This window comes from Musa acuminata, chromosome BXJ1-11 (assembly GCF_036884655.1).
Source record: "Musa acuminata AAA Group cultivar baxijiao chromosome BXJ1-11, Cavendish_Baxijiao_AAA, whole genome shotgun sequence".
In the NCBI taxonomy this organism is placed as follows: domain Eukaryota; kingdom Viridiplantae; phylum Streptophyta; class Magnoliopsida; order Zingiberales; family Musaceae; genus Musa; species Musa acuminata.
In genome coordinates, this window is record NC_088337.1 from 32311322 (window position 1) to 32324077 (window position 12756).

A 12756-nucleotide genomic window follows, 5' to 3' on the forward strand; every position below is an offset into this window, starting at 1 on the left:
GGAAATAACATATTTGTCCCTATATCCATTTAAATATTTGGATCATTCATATGCTACTCTCATTAATCATCAAGTAATGCATTTGTATAGATACACGATATACCATAGTTCCCTACCTACTTTATTAGTGGAGGAAATCTATGGGACCCACACAAATCCATTCGTGGGACCACGATAGTTCTGATTACAAGAACGGGTAGCTCAGAGTCCAATGCATGGCGGTTAGGTGAAGTATCTGTTGAGCATCACGTACTGCAAAGAGCCTATCAACGCGAACCACGTGCGCCGATCTTACTTGCCCAATGAGATCCGCAGGAACACCACATCCGAACTCTTTATTAGCTTTCCATCGAAATATCCAAACGCAGACGCTCGTCGTTGCTATCTCTGTCCGCTCTCCCCTCTCTCGCTTCATCCCTTGCCCACTACGCCGTCCTGCGCCAAGGCTTTCTGCCTTCGCATCGATACGTCCTCGCTGGCAATGGCCGCCGTCGCCGCCGAGGTCTGCGTCAAGGCTGCCGTCGGCGCTCCCGACGCCCTCGGCGACTGTAAACCCTCCTCCTCTCTTTCTCAATCCCTCTCTTGATGCGCTTTCGTCCTCCATATCTCGTCATTGATCTCTTGTTGGGTTGCATTTGATGTGTAGAAAAGGTCCCTTTAGTCAGAGAGTTCTTCTGACGCTGGAGGAGAAGAAGATTCCCTACGATACGAAGTTTATCGACGTCAGCAACAGGCCGGATTGGTGAATTATTTGGTCTTCTGCCTGAAAGTTGGGTCTCTAACTTGTGTTCTTGAAGTAAATGGGGTTGTTCATCCTTGATTTTGTCTTAGGTTCTTGGCAATCAGCCCCGAGGGTAAGGTCCCAGTGTATAAGCTGGACGATGGTAAATGGGCTCCCGACTCGGATGTGATCACCCAAATTTTGGAGGAGAAATTTCCGAACCCATCGCCTGTCGCTCCGCAGGAGTACTCATCAGTGTAAGCCTGAAGCTGCATTTTTTATTTGTCATCTTATACTGAAGATGTAATAGGTCCTTCAGGAAATGGATGTGGAAAGGCACATTTGTGCTTTGAGGGCCTTCCGATGGTTTTTGATTCAAAACCCTAGGTTTTCCATTGCTTTTGTGGATAATGAACAAGACTTAAATAGAGAAGATGTTGGAAACCTCCTGCCATAAGGAAGGGGACTCTGCCTGCTTTTGACACCTTGCTACTTAATTTGCAGAACAAACAATAGTTGTAGCATCTTCACTATATTGTCATTGATATCCTTTAGGATACGATTTGTGGGAAATGCTGTCGGATGACAAAACAGTACCAAGTACTATTAAAATACAAATGAATGGGCCTTGTTTCAAATCTACTGGTCGGTTTGTTCGGTTCTATGCAGATTTTAGCTGATTTGGATTGGAAGCACTTTTGACGTTTTAGCGAAGGATTTATGGAGACCATAGACTGGACAAAGAGTAATAAAAGGAAGAGAGAAAAGGGGCAAATTTTAGTCTGGAAGACAAGCACAGAATTCTTCATTTGCAACTGCCTGCCATACTACTTTGTAGGGAACCCTAGTCAGATGACAATGGAAGGAGTAGTTGGATAATTGGTTAATATGGATACTACACGGCTGAGTTCAACAAAAATAAATTTGATGGGAACTTACTAGAAAGCGTTTTCATTTCTTTCATTTGAAAGATGAGTCCCCTCAAACCCATAAGCCTTTTTACGTTGTGTTTGTATTAATTTCATTATGTTGTTTTCATGTACAAAATTATGCTAGTGGTTTGAAACATCTTTTATTATGGTGTGTGCGACAACAGATTTGTGATTTTGTCTCGCTAGTTGTTTCATAATGTAGGTTCTTTTAGTATCAATGCTAGTTAATTTTTGTTTACAATTTTTGATATGGGAAATAATGGCGACATGACGTGTCACGGCAAAAGCCCCACGTGGGCGCCACTCTGCTCGATGAGGAGAGCAATAACGCTGACTCGACTCGCGTTGGCGACACTCGCTATCAGGCAACGGCTTCCAACCCCGCACGCTTGACCATGGCAGGGCGGGACGACTACCGACCCTCGCCCATACCCTGCAACGATCCGGTTCTCCACGCAACGTCAGTGACAGTGTCAGACGCCATCAGAGGTGCGACCCTGCCTCACACAGGTGGGTACACCAGGAAACGGTAAGCTTCCCCATAAATACCCTTGCGTTCTAAACGGAGGAAGAGGAGGACACACACAAGAGCACACCCTCTTCCACCACCCTCTCCACGTCGCTAACTTGATCGTCGGAGGGGTCGGGTCGAGCCTCCAACCCGACCAATGTGCAGGTGCGAGACGAGGTTGTCTCTTCCCCGACGCTGCGGTAGAGCTCCCCCCCTGACGGGACATCCAGATCGCCGAGGGTCGGCCACCAGAAGGACCCAAGGCACGCCACGCAAGATCCCCGCCATTCGGACCCCTGAACCAGCCGCGTCGACCCCGAGGTCACGGCTAAAAAAGTTATTTACCATAACAATTTTCATTCAGGGGATCAAAAATATTTTCTTCTTTCATAAAGTTCTTGAAAAGCAAGGATGCCAATGATGGGTTGGAACAAGCTCTGGTTGACGAGCTACATGGATTGGATGAGCATCTGAAACAGCATGTGAGTGTAATGAAGCCTTCAATGTTTTCTAGGTTTCTACATATCTACGTGCATCTACAATGAAAATTTTCAATCCAGTTTGTTGAATTGAAGTTGGTTCTACCTGGGAGATGTATTTCTCATTCAATTATATTGGTCTCTAATTGTTCAAATCATGGTTAATATCTTTTGTTGGCAGGGCCCATATGTCAATGGCGAGAACATATCTGCTGTGGACTTGAGCTTGGCACCTAAGTTGTTCCATCTCATAATTGTGCTTGATCATTTTAAAGGATGGAAGGTTCCAGAGAATCTTACCTATGTTCATGCTTACGTTAAGGTACATTTAAGGTGTTCTTTTTGCAGTTTCAAGTATGATATTTTCTGCATATACTGTTGTGCTAAAGCAGAAGGTAACCATTTCGGGTTAGGATTCATCTTGTGTGGTTCACTTCTCCAATATTTTTCATTTAATCTGTCAATTTACATCCCATTTTAATCTATTCTATCTTCTACACTGGATTATAGAATCTTAACCTTTGTGTCTCTCTTATTCAGCATCTTTATAGATTGAATTTCCAGTGTGACTAAGCCTTTCTTTCAGCATATTAGTGTTCTAGAGTAGTCTAGCAATTTTTGTGAGATCAACATTTCAAAGGATTTACACGGAACTGCAAGGCCTTTGTGTTTGTTGCTTGGGAGTCTACCAGTCGATTAGTTGCTTTGGTTTTCTCACCTCCTTGATTGGAAAATGGTTTTCTGAAGCATCGTCTATAATAAATTAGTATTCACGGAGATCAGCATGCTATGTACAATAATTATGTCAAGTTGGTAGCAGATGCATGGGCAACCTTATAGTTTCATTTCGGAAGATTGCAGCGTAACTTGATTATTTAACCACGTGCTTGCAAGTTATTTAGAATTCTGTAGAGCATTTTGTGTTTGAAATTTAGGCCTTGTTAACATTGTCATGGTATTTGAATTTCAAATCCATGACCAGCCCAGTTGTTTTGTTTTATTTAAATGCACATGAAACTCTATTTTGTTTATCCCTATCAGCGGAAGCATTACTCACCACAACTTGGAATAGAAAATACCATAGTACCATTCATCTATCCAGCACATATCAGAACATGGTAGTGCCAACTCTGTACAATTCATGCTGAGACACATTTTTCTTTTGGTCATTTCTGATTGCCGGATGACAAAAAAGATTCATGGTTCATCGCTCAGATCACTCAGCCTTCATGCGATCCACTGACATGGAAAATTGATGATACATTAGGTTGGTTGCAAAGCAAGAAAGCTTAGGCGACCGATAACATGATTAGAACAGGTTCCTTTAAGGGTTTATAATCACCTACAACTGCTGTTTGATCTCTGGACAATAAGATTGAACTTATTTATCTTGTTAACACTGTTGATGAGACATCATAAGCTTGTCTCATCCATTGATTGTGGTAATGACATCTCTGCAGCTGCTCTTCAACCAGGAGTCGTTTGAGAAGACGAAGCTTGCAAAGGATGAGTACGTGACTGCTGGATGGGCACCAAAAGTTAATGCTTGATCTGTGTAGTTTTTAGCGGGAAAATGGTTGAATTGCTTTAATTAGTGTGTCGAATCTGTAATGCGCTTAATGTCCTTTCAACTGCTGCTATTAACTCTTGGGAAAACGCATGTTATATTAGCACAATGATAAGGCCATCTGCTGCGATTGAGGTATGTATGATAGCATTCATAACCCTTCCCTTTATTGGATTCGGACAACGGAGAGTATGAGGCTTTAATTTTAATGGATGGTGGGATTTGAGGGGAAGGCAAGCGGATGGCTACAGATTATCTCTTATAGGCAAACCTTTTTAGCATTTTGGTATCTAGACCTAAAAAATTTACGGTGGAATTTCTATAGTTATGAAAGTAAAATTTCTAGCTTTATTTATTCTTGATTTTATTGATGAAAGTATAAAAATAATAGATAAAAAGATAATTTCAACGTTTCGGTTATGTTTTTTATGATGGTAGATGGAAGTATCTTTAGGGGTCATATGGGTAATTATTGTGGATGAGAGAGAGCGATGGTGAGAGGTGAGATAAAGGGAGAGGAGGAAGAAAATAACGTAAATGTCTATGTTTTACATTTGCGTTGGTGTCGTTCGATAACTGTGTCGACACCAATGGTGATGCAAAGTGACAATGCTTTACAATTGTATCGACGTCGCTTAGATATAGAGTAGCATTGTTTTACATTTGCATTGGCACCGATGCAGATGTCGAGCGATGTCGCTCTTCCCTGTAACATTGTTAGGATTGACGTAGATGCAAAACTGTGTCACTATGCATCTGCATTAGCATCGATACAAATGTTGAGTGGTCCATTCGTTGCTCTACATTTGTGTTGGCATTGATGCAGTTACCTAGCGACGTCGATGCAGATGTTGAGCGTCAGCATCTGCATCGTCCACTTCCTCCTCTTCCTTTGTCTCATCTTTCGTCGTTGTTCTCTCTTCTCATCCATAATAATCACCTGTGACCCTCAGTGGTGTCATCATTCGTCACTATCAAAATCATAATTGAGGTATTAAAATTATTTTTTTGATCATCGTTTTCATCGTTTTCTAGAGATTAAAATATTAAGGAGATATAATTATGAGGAATAATATATAATTAGTCCGCCAAAGAAGTTGATGGTCGAATATCATCTATTTCAAGTCTATCATAATGTATGTCCACCATAAAAAAAAGACGGCATCATATCCCGATTAGCTTACCGAACACTCTAAGTGTATAATTTATATCCTTTATATAGCATGGACAAAAAAAAACAGCATCATCCGATTAGCTTGCCGAACACTCTAGTATATAATTTATATCCTTTATATAGCATAATACTGACCGAAGCAATTTGACATATTATAATCCGTCACTTTTTAGCTCCATATCAACTACTGATTCGAAAACAAATACATGTATGTGTGTATGCATGTGTACGAATGAATAAAGTCAACCATTCAATTCTCTTTTGGAATCTAATCGTTGGGTGTGATATGACTATGTTGTCCCCTCGGCCTTGAATTGTGTTAGATTTGAGAGGTCTGACCGAAGACCACGTTAAGGTTCATTGATCTGCTACGCTCAACTGTCTTCCCCACGATGGTGTGCCATTGGATCACGATTAGCTCAAGCGGGGGGCAAATGTAGGATGAGCAGACCGTGGAATTTGTCACTGTTGCTCGGGATTCGATGTTCGACGCGGCCACGCCATTGTTGATGCCACCCGATAGCGTAAACCTTACTCGGAAGATGGGACCCACGTGGCCCAGATCTATCCTCCAATAAATGGTCAGGTAGTCCTTGGAGTAATCGATCCCTCCACACGCGGGCGCAGAAGTGAAACGGTCGCCCGCTTTCGGAAAGCTAAAACACGGAACCCACGCGGAAGGGGTCGAGACACGCGTGTCATCACACAATTCGCGCTTGTTGCGTCAGCAAGGGCCCCGCACGCCCCTCACCCACTACTTCCCGTCGCCTTCCTCGACGACGACATCAACTGCTCGAAACGCTGGGTCCCAGTTGGAGATCCAGTACCCAACTTCCACGTCTGCAAACGACGTTAGAAGACGCCGTTAGCTCTCCGTTTGGACATGGCCGCCAAACCAAGGCCTCATCTCATTTCGGTTGGGAAGAAGGCGACCTCCTTCCCGGTGATCGCCTCTTTGACCGGAAAGACGTGTCTCGCCTCTTCCCCCCCTCTCTTCCCTTCCCTTGGGGATTACCGCGACTTAGTTAGTATTCCCAGTATACCCAAACAAATCATATATCACATGTAGGTCCCTCGAAAGGACTTTGTTGTAAGAATCGCATTCGATTCGGATTTCATAAACGTCCTCAGACATTTATATAATGATGGATCAAGGGCTTCCGAAGGGGTAGATGTGAAGTTTCGGTTGAGCATATGTTGCTTTGTGTAATTTACACAGTACGACTCCCGTCTACAAAAGGTTCCAAAGACCAAAGACTTCCTTGCGAACGCCGGACTTTCCCTTCCATTTGTCCGTTCATTCCTCTCTGCTAATCGTCTCTCCGCCTCCCGTACGCATTCCTTCGCTGCTCTGCTTTCGTTCATTTGGCTTCTGGTCCTCTCTTTTTTTGGTTTCTGATGGCGTTCCCTTGTTTTCGTGTAGGTAGAAAAGAGGGCATGTGTAGCGGCCACCGGAAGCTCTCCCCGCCTTCGGCCAGCGGAGAGGCGAAGCAGCCCTCGTCAGAGACGGCGGCGTTGCTCCTCGAGATCGCCGCCTCCGACGACCTCGCCGCCTTCAAGCGGGCGGTGGAGGACGAGGGCCACCCGTTCGATGTTGCCGCCCACTGGTACGGCCGATCCCCTAGCCGGGGCATGGGCTACCAGCAACGCACGCCGCTTATGATCGCGGCGCTCTACGGAAGCACCGGCGTGATGGGCTACCTCCTCTCCGCCCGGCCCGCCGAGGCCGCCCGCCGCGCCGCCTCCGATGGCGTCACCGCGCTCCATTGTGCCGCCGCTGGTGGCTCCCCCGCCTCTCTTGAGGCCGTGAAGCTCTTGATCGGTGCCGATGCGGACGTCGTTGACGCCCTCGACGCGAGTGGCAACCGCCCCGGGGACGTCGTCGCGCGGCAATCATTGAGCACCGTCGCCAAATCCCTCGGAGTGATCCTGAAAGCTCCTCCTTTCCCCGGGCTTTCATCACCGGGCAAAGAAGAGCAACCGAAACAAGGGGAGAAGAAGGAATATCCACCGGATTCGACGCTTCCGGACATCAACACCGGGATCTACGGCACCGACGAGTTCCGCATGTATACCTTCAAGATCAAGCCGTGCTCTCGCGCCTACTCCCATGATTGGACGGAGTGCCCCTTCGTCCACCCCGGCGAGAACGCCCGGCGCCGAGACCCAAGGAAGTTCTCCTACAGCTGCGTGCCGTGCCTCGAGTTCCGGAAAGGTTCTTGCCGGAATGGCGACGCCTGCGAATACGCCCATGGCGTGTTCGAGAGTTGGCTCCACCCGGCGCAGTACCGGACTCGGCTCTGCAAGGATGAGACATGCTGCAACCGCCGGGTCTGCTTCTTTGCCCACAAGCCGGAGGAGCTGCGGACGGTGAACCCCTCTGCGGCATCAGTTGCGGGAACGTTGTTGTCCTCTCCAAGATCGTCGTCGCCGGCTCTTTCCTCTTTGGACATGGCGATGGCCTTGACGCTGATGCAGCAGCCAGGCTCGCCGATGTCCCCTACGGCTTCGTCGGGTTTAGGGGCTGCGGCGGCGTGGATGAATCAAGCGGGCGGCTTGATGACACCTCCGGCCTTGCAGCTGCCGAGCAGCAGACTCAAGGCGTCACTGAGTGCCAGAGAGTTGGATTTCGACCTCGAGCTGCTCGGACTGGAAGGCTATCAGCAGAAATTTGTGGATGGAATCACAAGAACAGCCTCGCCGCGGGCCAACCGGGGAGCAAACACCTTGGTTGCCGCCGCGGCGGCCGCTCGAGCTCCAGAATACACTGACTTGTTGGGGTCTGTGGATCCATCACTGCTGACCCAATTACAGGGGCTCTCTATGAGGAAGACGGGGGGAGCTCAGTTCCAATCCTCCTCTGGAATCCAGATGCACCAGCCTCAATTGCTGTCTGGATACGGAGGCAGCCAGTGTTCCTCCCCTCCTGTGAACTCGACATCCTCGTTCGGGCTCGACCACTCGATGGCGAAGGCCATCATGAATTCCAGGGCTTCCGCGTTCGCTATGCGCAGTCAAAGCTTCTGCGATCGTGGGGCGACCGCAGGCCGCCAATCCATGCTCTCGGCCATGACAACCGCCGCTGCCGCGGCCGCTACGCCATCGCTGCTGTCCGACTGGAGCTCACCAGACGGCAAATTGGAATGGGGCATTCAGGGAGAGGAGCTGAACAAGCTGAGGAAATCCACATCCTTCGCCCTCCGCAGCAACCATGCCACCTTTGGACGGGTAGTAGCTTCGGGGCCGAACGAGCCGGATGTGTCCTGGGTCCAGTCTCTGGTGAAGGATGGGCTTGACGCGAGCGAGCATCATAACGCGGACATGTTCTCTCCATGGGCGGAGGAGAAGATAATGGCGTAGAAGATGCCATTTCCTTTGGTTCTTTGCTTCTTTACATTCTTTGGAATCCATTATATGTAGCAGTAGTATGCACAATAAGAGTGCAAGTTCTTTCATTCATCAAGCAGATGGATTTATAGACGCAACATGTTATGTATATGAACAAGAAGAAGCATTCTCTTTGACTCCTTTGCTCACTCGTAATCTAAGGTTTTATGAACTGGAAGTGTTGTCCACATATGTCATCGTGTAAAGCTGCTGCACGACATATATGGTTGGCTAGATTTGTTCTATGGAGAAACAAACTTCAGTGCTGGCCGAGTAGATTTGCGCTGTATGGTGCTTTGCTAGCTCAACATCTTTTGTCACTGTTCTCAATGACCTTCTCAGTGGGCACCATCCAACACTACATGCTCTATTATTGTTGGTATGGGCATTTATTCAAACACCTTGCGTGCATGTCCACAAACTTTCGTTGGTAAAGGTCGATAGAGACACCGAAACATAAAAAAAGGCAGAGGTGATATTAGAGAGAGAGAGATAGCAGAATACCACTTTATTCTTCCTTTCTCTTGCTGGGGTTGATGCTGCAGAACAAATTCCAGTGTGCAGACCTTTTAGCCCCTCGAACGTACACCATTCTCCATTCAAGGCAATTTGAGGTGATAGAACCCATCACACTCCATTTCCTGGTCTGTGGATCACAGCATAAAGATCTTGTTGCATTTATGTTCAACAATATTGGACCATATCCTTTTAATCAAGAGAAAAAAAGATGGGCCACATGCAGCACATAAAAGAAAGGATTTGTATCACATCAAAAAGTTGGTGAAGGTGATGTTTCTTCTACCATATGTCAGGCATCATCCTTACTGGAAATGTTACATTATGATGCATTGTGATGGAAGATTTCAAAAGCATGTTAATCAACAGACAAATGCTCTAGAGATTCTGCAGTTTCCCATTACTGTCATAGTGAACCTAGAAAATAAAAATCACCATAACTCTTAGAAGCAAAGAAAACTGCATTTTTACCTATAAAAATTAAATGTTAGCTGTGCTGATGACATCTTTGTCGCAATATGAACTGATATGAATGCATGCTTAGTTATGTGGGATCGCATGATTAACTGGCAGAGACCTCTCTTCCTTTCGCCCGAGGAGAGAAAATATGCGTCTCGAGAGGAATCCATGAGCAAAAATCCAGCTTTGCTGAATGTGCAGGTTTCATCGACCATGTATTATGGTATTAGCAGTCTGATGGATTTCATTGGGATGACATCAGTGTCTGTGCCACTTTGCTTCTGAAGCACCATTCAATCGAGGATCAGTCTGATAGTAGACGACGTCTCCAATGTCACTAACAAAATGATCACATCCCAAGCTTCTCATTAGGACTCCAAATAGGTGAAATGGCAAAGGTCCAGATTTTACTGGTTCCCTGTAGTATTTTCCGAGAATTGGTTTTGCCACCTCAGTCTGATGCAAAAGAGCAAAGATTTATAAGCAAGTCCTGTCGGATAAGTCCATGTAAATGTCTATGCGAGCAAAACTAAGGAGAAAATTAAATAGCACCGACCGCCTCCACTAAATGGTAATGTGGTATCTGCGGGAAGAGGTGATGTATCACATGAGTCCCAATATCATGGTGGATATTGTTAAGCCATCCATAATCTCGATCTAGTGTCGTCAATCCTCCTCGAAGATAACTCCATTCCTAGAACATATAATTAAAAATGATTAGCATATTATACACATCATTCTTGATCAAGAACAACCAAGATTCCATCTCAATTATCTATCTAGCTTTGAGTAAAAGAGAGTGCTTTATATCGAATGAACGATCGGCTATATGGATCTTCTTCAGCGGCATAGCTCTGCTGAAAGTAAATTCTTTATGTATAACAATAGAAGTATAAGTTTGACATGATTAAAGAGAAAAATAGGAAACTTGTTCTAGGCTTCTAGCACACAGAAATGCATCGCAAAGCAATTTCATTACCGAAATTAAAGGTCTGATATCTTGGATACTACAAACTTGTTCTAGCCAAAAGTGATGCATGCAATTTTCCCGAGTACAACAACAACTTCATACCTTTCCACGGAACCAAGGAAGTTTCTCCTCATGTCCATGATGATGCAAGTATGTCACCAGATCCAGCCACATGACGAAAATCTGCAATTCAGCATCGGTACCATTCAAATCATCCAAAAAGCTTAACTTCCAGATATATATATGTAAACGTACAAGAAAAACCTACCCAATATGGAATCCCATAAAGCTTAAGCATCTGAATAGGACCCATCAAATAGGTTAACCCTGCAAGTATCACCACCATCGTTGCGCAGCAGACCGTTGATGTAATCACATCCTTCTTCTCATTAGAGACAAATAAATCACTACTAGGATGAAAATGTGAGCCAGATTTCCCTGGACTCCTTCTCCACTGTCAAGAGTTATAGATTAAGATTGAAGTCAATTTAGGTCCAAGATACTCAGTAGGCCACACTACAAGAGTCTGCGTGGCTGCTCACCAGGTATAAGGGGTAAGCAAACATAGGGAATGGCAATGTGAAGCGAAGCTTTCGCGTTACAGCATTCAAACTCCTATATAACTTCTCAGACAACTGCAATGGGACCACGATAAAGAAAGCCCATCATCCGAATCCTTCAAGGGAAAACAACAAGCAATCTCTAGAACAAGGAGTGAGCTACCAACCGGATGCCATGACTCGTCGTTCTCAACATGCCCATGGTTCTGGTGATGCGTCCTGTGGCTAATTCTCCTGCAAGGCTCAATGCATTGTTCGTGTTAGACACCAGCATATACAACGTTTGACCCATCCAGGTTCAGAAAGCTTAGATTGGAGGATAGGAACCTACCATCCATGGTATGGCACGAGAATGGAGGAATGGAGCAAATGCCCAACCGCGCTGTTAAGCTTTCGGTCGTTCGAAAAGCTCCCATGGCCACTACCAAGGATCGAAGCTTCGTTAGCAACCCAACAAGCTAAAGAACTCGAAATTTACAGAGGGTAAACGAGTAATGGTTGAATCTGGAGTTTGGTATTTGTTCCATACCAATCATGCCCGAGAACGAAGAGGGCCCAGAACATCGTCCCCTGAGCTATCCAATAGAGCGGCCACATTATCCAGTTATTGAGATATGCTGCCGCCACCGCGAGCCCAAAGACGACCACCACGTCGCGCACCACGTAGCTCATCGATCGCCACGGGTCCTTGACCCAGCAATGCCTGGGTATGGCCTCTCGGATCTCCGCCAACCCGAACGGCGGTGGCGTTCCAGGGTCGAACGCTTCCTCCTTCACGCCACTCCCCATCGCGGAACCCTCCTCCAAGGGCGCCACCTGCAACGGCGCGCTCATGCTGAGCGCCCAGTCCCTGCGGCCGGCGAGACCGACAGAGCAACAGAGACAAGAGGTGGAAGAGGGAAGACGGGTCCTCCGCAGACGCTTGAGGCTAGTGGCAGGCGGGATGCCGGATCTGGGGCGAGGCAAGGCGGCGGGGAGAAGCCTGACGCCACAGCCCTGGAAAAGAACCCAACTCGCCATTGCAAAAATGGCTCCTCTCCGCTGTTAACCGTCCCCTTCTCCCGCAATAGCTGCTCGTTTCCTCCTCCCTCGCCTCTGCTTCCAGTTGTGGTTCCGTCGCAGCAATGGTTAGTAGAGGTGGATTTGAGATTGAAGGAATCAATTACAGAGAAGAGAGAACAGATCAAGGATCGCCCCACAAATCCAAAAAGGGAAGATTATAGTGGGAGCATTGGAGTCAGGGAGAGGCGTCAGATACAGAGAACAAGAGGCGAAGAGCGTACATATATATAAGGTAGAGACCGCGAACGGTGTTTGAACCTTGGACGGGATCCAGCACTTGCGGAACGCCGTCCCTCCCACGTGCCTTACCTGCGTCATCGACGTGGAACCATCTGGTGCGTTGATCTCCCACGGCATGCTTCGGATCCAATTCCACGCACGCCAATCTATTGATCCAAAACAATGGGCCGAGGACGCC

The 12756-nt window shown here is 46.5% G+C and overlaps 3 protein-coding genes across 6 annotated transcripts; 2 read left to right on the top strand and 1 right to left on the bottom strand.

Moving 5' to 3' along the window:
- The first annotated feature begins 258 nt into the window (after positions 1-258).
- On the top strand, positions 259-4348 carry LOC103972337 (probable glutathione S-transferase DHAR1, cytosolic). Of its 2 annotated transcripts, none has more exons than XM_018820486.2 (6): positions 259-548; positions 652-742; positions 832-978; positions 2529-2646; positions 2825-2965; positions 4104-4348. In XM_018820486.2, the coding sequence occupies exons 1-6, from the start codon at positions 482-484 to the stop codon at positions 4191-4193; spliced, it is 654 nt and encodes a 217-aa protein (XP_018676031.2). In that variant the 5' UTR covers positions 259-481; the 3' UTR covers positions 4194-4348. The 2 variants fall into 2 exon arrangements, with proteins under 2 accessions (XP_018676031.2, XP_064947237.1); XM_065091165.1 differs by having other exon boundaries at positions 353-548; positions 4119-4348.
- Positions 4349-6553: 2205 nt separating this feature from the next.
- LOC103972340 (omega-3 fatty acid desaturase, chloroplastic) lies at positions 6554-12721 on the bottom strand. 3 transcript variants are annotated; one of them, XR_670776.3, is made up of 9 exons: positions 11806-12721; positions 11608-11697; positions 11444-11510; positions 11259-11351; positions 10985-11170; positions 10819-10899; positions 10303-10440; positions 9759-10202; positions 6554-9417 (listed from the first exon to the last, which is right to left on the bottom strand). XR_670776.3 is itself a non-coding variant. In XM_009386643.3 (8 exons), exons 1-8 carry the CDS (start codon positions 12294-12296, stop codon positions 10005-10007), a joined length of 1344 nt encoding a protein of 447 aa, XP_009384918.2. In that variant the 5' UTR covers positions 12297-12721; the 3' UTR covers positions 6554-10004. The 3 variants fall into 3 exon arrangements, 1 of the variants encoding a protein (XP_009384918.2); XR_010481400.1 differs by having other exon boundaries at positions 6554-9172; positions 9276-10202; XM_009386643.3 differs by having other exon boundaries at positions 6554-10202.
- On the top strand, positions 6822-8908 carry LOC103972338 (zinc finger CCCH domain-containing protein 33-like). The gene has a single exon (XM_009386642.3). It carries the CDS (start codon positions 6822-6824, stop codon positions 8742-8744), a length of 1923 nt encoding a protein of 640 aa, XP_009384917.2. The 3' UTR covers positions 8745-8908.
- Positions 12722-12756: the final 35 nt, after the last annotated feature.

Coding starts and splice junctions, on each gene's coding strand:
- LOC103972337 (XM_018820486.2), top strand. CDS start 482: ATGGCCGCCGTCGCCGCCGAGGTCTGCGTCAAGGCTGCCGTCGGCGCT. Junction 743..831: donor GTCAGCAACAGGCCGGATTG/GTGAATTATTTG, acceptor ATTTTGTCTTAG/GTTCTTGGCAATCAGCCCCG. Junction 2,966..4,103: donor ATGTTCATGCTTACGTTAAG/GTACATTTAAGG, acceptor ACATCTCTGCAG/CTGCTCTTCAACCAGGAGTC.
- LOC103972338 (XM_009386642.3), top strand. CDS start 6,822: ATGTGTAGCGGCCACCGGAAGCTCTCCCCGCCTTCGGCCAGCGGAGAG.
- LOC103972340 (XM_009386643.3), bottom strand. CDS start 12,296: ATGGCGAGTTGGGTTCTTTTCCAGGGCTGTGGCGTCAGGCTTCTCCCC. Junction 11,511..11,607: donor CTCGTGCCATACCATGGATG/GTAGGTTCCTAT, acceptor TGAGCCTTGCAG/GAGAATTAGCCACAGGACGC. Junction 10,441..10,818: donor TTCCTTGGTTCCGTGGAAAG/GTATGAAGTTGT, acceptor TATATGTTCTAG/GAATGGAGTTATCTTCGAGG.